At 38.2% G+C, this 4703-nt stretch overlaps 1 protein-coding gene across 1 annotated transcript in view; it reads right to left on the bottom strand.

Moving 5' to 3' along the window:
• LOC103522200 (G patch domain-containing protein 11-like) overlaps positions 1 to 4307 on the bottom strand; it is a 9046-nt gene extending 4739 nt beyond the window's left edge. Inside the window, exons 1-2 of the mRNA XM_026832488.1 lie at positions 4143 to 4307; positions 3469 to 3533 (exon numbers count right to left, since the gene is read on the bottom strand). Of these exons, the coding sequence (XP_026688289.1) occupies positions 3469 to 3533; positions 4143 to 4259 (182 nt within the window). The 5' untranslated portion in view covers positions 4260 to 4307. The remainder of the gene's footprint in view (positions 1 to 3468; positions 3534 to 4142) is intronic.
• Positions 4308 to 4703: the final 396 nt, after the last annotated feature.

Raw genomic sequence — 4703 nt, 5'->3', positions numbered from 1 at the left:
CTTATAGGCTCGATTCTCATTAAGTCGTTCAGTCTCATTCACTACTCATTTAGTCGACAATCGATTAGTAGGTAAGTCTCTTCTTTTCTCACCTATCAGATGAGGGACATACTAATGCTACAACACAGGCATCAGCAAGTCTATTTGGGACGGCTGTTTCAATGCTATGAAACACTGAATTTTCATGAAGGTTGCAGTAGCTTCACCCTGTAGTTAAAGTGACAGAAGGCGTCCAGTTATCTCTATTACCTCCACTAAGTTCTAGTTCAAAATAGACACATTAACTTCAACTAATGGCTTGTCCTAATCTAATATGAACGAGTATTACGAGTATGCAGATGGAAATCCAGTGGAAATTATTTGGGAAGCGTGCCAACCTGTTCCATATGCAACGCCATAACGAGGTCCCTTTCAAATACTCTGAATTCGATAGAGGGAACGTCCTGGATTTCTCTTGGATTTCGGGACGCTAAGAGAAGGAGGACGGGATAGTTTATTTCAACGGGTTACTTTCTGGTGTTCTCGTGTTGAGCCAGCACCTAAATGGGAAGTATTGTGTCTCTTCTCGCCCATCTGATGAGAGGCATACTACGGGATGGGCATGCTACGACACAGGCCACAAGCGTCTAATGTAGCAGTTGTTCCATTGCTACGAAATAAAAACGGCGGTGGAACACTCATCTTTTTTTTAAAAAAAACACGTTCCGACTGACTAAAATCTTCGACCGAGCCCGACAGTCTGACAGAGCTCGGTCTGTCAGACGGTCTGAGGTGAGTGGTCGCCATTACTTCAGAATATTGAACATCTTTACCAAATTTCATTAAAATCGGACCAACCAATGAAGAGTTATAGTGCCGACCTCCCTCTGAAGACGGACACTTACGGGAGACCGTAAAGCGAAGACAGATCAGACATTTACCAAATTTAATAATAATAATAGACTCTTGAGTGGAAGGCAACCACTAGGCGAGGTTAACGCCTTAGGCGTTCTCTACCACCTAACCCTTAGAGCTCCATTATTATATGGTCAAATTCTCAAAATAAATGAGGATAAAATTCCATACCTCGGCTGGGATCGAACCCACGCCCTCCTGTTTACCAGGCGAGCGTCTTGACTACTACGCCACCGAGGCAGGTTAAAATTTCATAAAAATCGCACTAACCAGTGGTTAAGGCGGTCTCTTCTTCATCCCTTGTGTGCCGCTTCCATTCTTGTTTAGGAATATGGCAAACAGTACTAACCAATCGTTAGTAACCATAATCACCCAAGACTGTTGATTCGCGTTAGAGATGAAACGAACTACGTCATTATAAAATGATCGAATGCAGAATCTGACGTCCATTATGTCACGTGCATTCTCGGAAAACTCTCGGAATATGCGTGCGGCATCAGAAAACTCCAGTGCATCGGAATGCAACTGGCTCGCCTTGTATCTAGTAGGCATTGAGAGACGGCGTGGCACCAACATAGGCTTGTCTTTTCCAAGGTCACCCGTATAGGTTGAGTCCGTTACCGGGTGTTTGTGGGCTTAAGCTACACTGAGAGAAAAATCGTTCAAATTCTTGCAGTATGCTATCCCGCCAAGTTGTTGGACTATTTTGCAAGTAACAGAGAGAAGGAAAGGGTATCTCTTCGTATCTTGGCATTCCACACAAACATACCTATACTTGTACTTTTCTCTATCTTCTTGAATCCAAATCACAAGAACTTCAATATTTGAAAATCCTACAAGAGACTTGAAGGATTTTCGTTTTCGTTTTTTTTTTTTTTTTTTTTTTTTTTTTTTTGTACTTTTTGGTCTATTGGGTTGTAGGTATGGAAAACGAATAGTGGCTTCACCATACAACTTAATTCTTAGTTAGAACTTAATACTTAGGTACTTAGTTAGACCTTCACAAAGTTACCGAGTCTTCTATCAAGTACTTTTTGTTCCCCATACATGCCAGGAAATTCCTACCGCATTAGATTCCATTGGGCTTATGTAATGCAGAAAATGTTGGTTAAGACTGTTAAGAGAAGATCATGATTGAAATCAATGTCATGCACCTGAGCTGATTCCTCCTTAGTTGACAAAAACTTTAGCTATCACGCTGAAATGTTAGACGAGGAGGATTCAGCTCTACATATAAAGACACTCTAAGTAGGTAGGTACATTGTGCTTGTGATGGATTGAATAAAGAAATCAAAAACTCTGACCCTGCCATCCGGATAGGTACGAGTAGGTATACCTATCCACCTTTTTCCCTTTTAGCCAGTCTAGTTCGCTTGGAAGTTAGTATGCCTGGCAAACGCTAGATCGTGGGTTTGGTCCCCGCCCAAGGTGAGGTTTTATCCTGAAAAGATACCTACCTACCTACCTATACGTACCTACCTACCTATCTAAGGTTCGTTCTCGTAACGGCTAATTTCTCATATCCTATCTTCCTTCTCTCTTCTATTTCGGGAAGATTAGACCTCCGTTGTTAGAGTTTTCTCTATCAAAACTCTTTAAAAAAAAATACTCTCTATTGATCACTACATTTCTTTACTTTTTACCCACCCAACCCTTCATACACTGGATAGGTTAGGCGCTCCCCTACCTGAATGATATAAAATAACTTTTTATGATCCTAATCATTTGAATCAAGAAAGAATCCACCCCAGACATTACAAAAACCCAGAAATTCCGCTATACCAGCAGCGCCGTCTGGTCTGTTGATAGTGACTGATTTTCTCGCAACCATCAGTAGTAAAATCCAATGCTAGAAAACCGGATTTCTTGTTGTTTTATGGACGCTAATTAAAATCTCGTAAAGAGAGACTATTGCAAATGTGCAACTCGCCTGGCATTGGCCTGAAACGGACATTGGATGAAATTATTTTCTGTACTAAATCAAAATTATGATCTGGCGAACCTTTTGGTCCAATGGGATATGCAACACTGCATTCGGTTCAATGGGACTTCCCTTTAGAGCCCATTCCCATCGGAAAAAATCGTGTTGTGTGTAGTGGGAATACTCTCATTTAAATTAGGTAGGTACATTGCCTACAGGACATTCAGAAAAAATGGGGTGAAACTCACAAGTGGGAACGGGGTCTTAGGGTTTACATGGAGTTTCTAAACCGTCAACCCTTCGTCCACAACTACACTGCTTATTTGAATCTTACTATATATACCAATTTGTCTTGGGGTAATACCTAATCAATCAAAACGTTAATCCATCAAATATACCTAATCAAAACGTTTTATTTCATCATTAACTGACTGCAGATCATCATCAAATATAATCAGACTTTTTATTTTATCATAACAGCACCCTCAGCTCTTTTTTTTATCATCATAAATGAGCCACAGTTTTATAATTTTATTCCAACATTAGCCCATTTTATTATCCTAATCACGTGACTAAACAAAATATGATTTTGTGGCCAATAAAACCTTCTTGAATGTCATGGCTCTTTAAGGATCTCCTTTGGATTAGAACTGGTAGGGACGGGACCAGGCATGGAACTGCCCAGACCGGCATTCTTGGCGTACTGTTGAGGAATGATCTGCCAAAAGAGGGCAAAGGGGGGGAGGGTTACCTCGGTTAGAGAACTTGCTTGTCATGCATAAGGTCCCGGGTTCGATGCCCACCATCGACAAAAAAAATGTACTCGTTTTTCGATAGCAAATATTTCAACGGGTTACTTTCTGGTGTTCTGGAGTTGACCCAGTGCCTAAATGGGAAGGAATTGTCCTGAGAAAAGCTAACTCTTTGTGAGCTTTTCCCACAGTATAACGCTAAATAACAGAACTTTGGCTTCTGGAAAGCCGGCCCAGGCCCCAGGGACAGTTTTGATATAAATTATCGAATGACTGACAAATCCTTTGCTTTTTTTTTTTTTTTTTTTTTTTGCAAGGTCTTTTCTTTTGTTACTGATATGTAGTTGTAGGTATACTTATGTATTAATTTTAACCCATCAAATATACGAAACCTTGTTTAGACTGTTGGGGTAAAGGTACTTTTCAGTCCTATTCGGGCAGGATAAACAAGGTATATTCTACTCTAATTCAGCAGTAGACTACCATTCTTACCGGTTCAATAAGTGCAGCACTATCAGGTAGACCTGATCAGGCGTACCTATCAGGTCTACCTGATAGTGAGTTGCTTGCCTTACCGGTTCAATAAGTGCAGCACTATTGGCTTCGTCCTTGCCCAGTGTTTGTCCTGCTTTCCATCCCATTTTACTTAACATCCGGAATCCCTTGTTCTCATTGGGTATACTCTCCTCCATATGTGCCACCTGGGTTTTCTCACCCTCCACCAAACTTCCAACCTATGGAATAACAACATTTGAATGATCAAACTCCAACACTTTTAAATGAACTTCACCAGGTTGCATTTGAAATCTCTCAGAAATTCCCGGTTTTGAATTCCATCATCGACAAAAAAAAAAAATAATAATAATAATAATAATAATAATAATAATAATAATAATAATAATAATAATAATAATAATAATAATAATAATAATAATAATAATAATAATAATAATAATAATAATAATAATAATAATAATAATAATAATAATAATAATAATAATAATAATAATAATAATAATAATAATAATAATAATAATAATAATAATAATAATAATAATAATAATAATAATAATAATAATAATAATAATAATAATAATAATAATAATAATAATAATAATAATAATAATAATAATAAT

This window comes from Diaphorina citri, unplaced genomic scaffold (genome assembly GCF_000475195.1).
Source record: "Diaphorina citri unplaced genomic scaffold, Diaci psyllid genome assembly version 1.1 scaffold7323, whole genome shotgun sequence".
Lineage (NCBI taxonomy): Eukaryota > Metazoa > Arthropoda > Insecta > Hemiptera > Psyllidae > Diaphorina > Diaphorina citri.
Note: the sequence above shows the minus strand (reverse complement) of the source record. Positions and strands in the feature narration are given on the sequence as shown.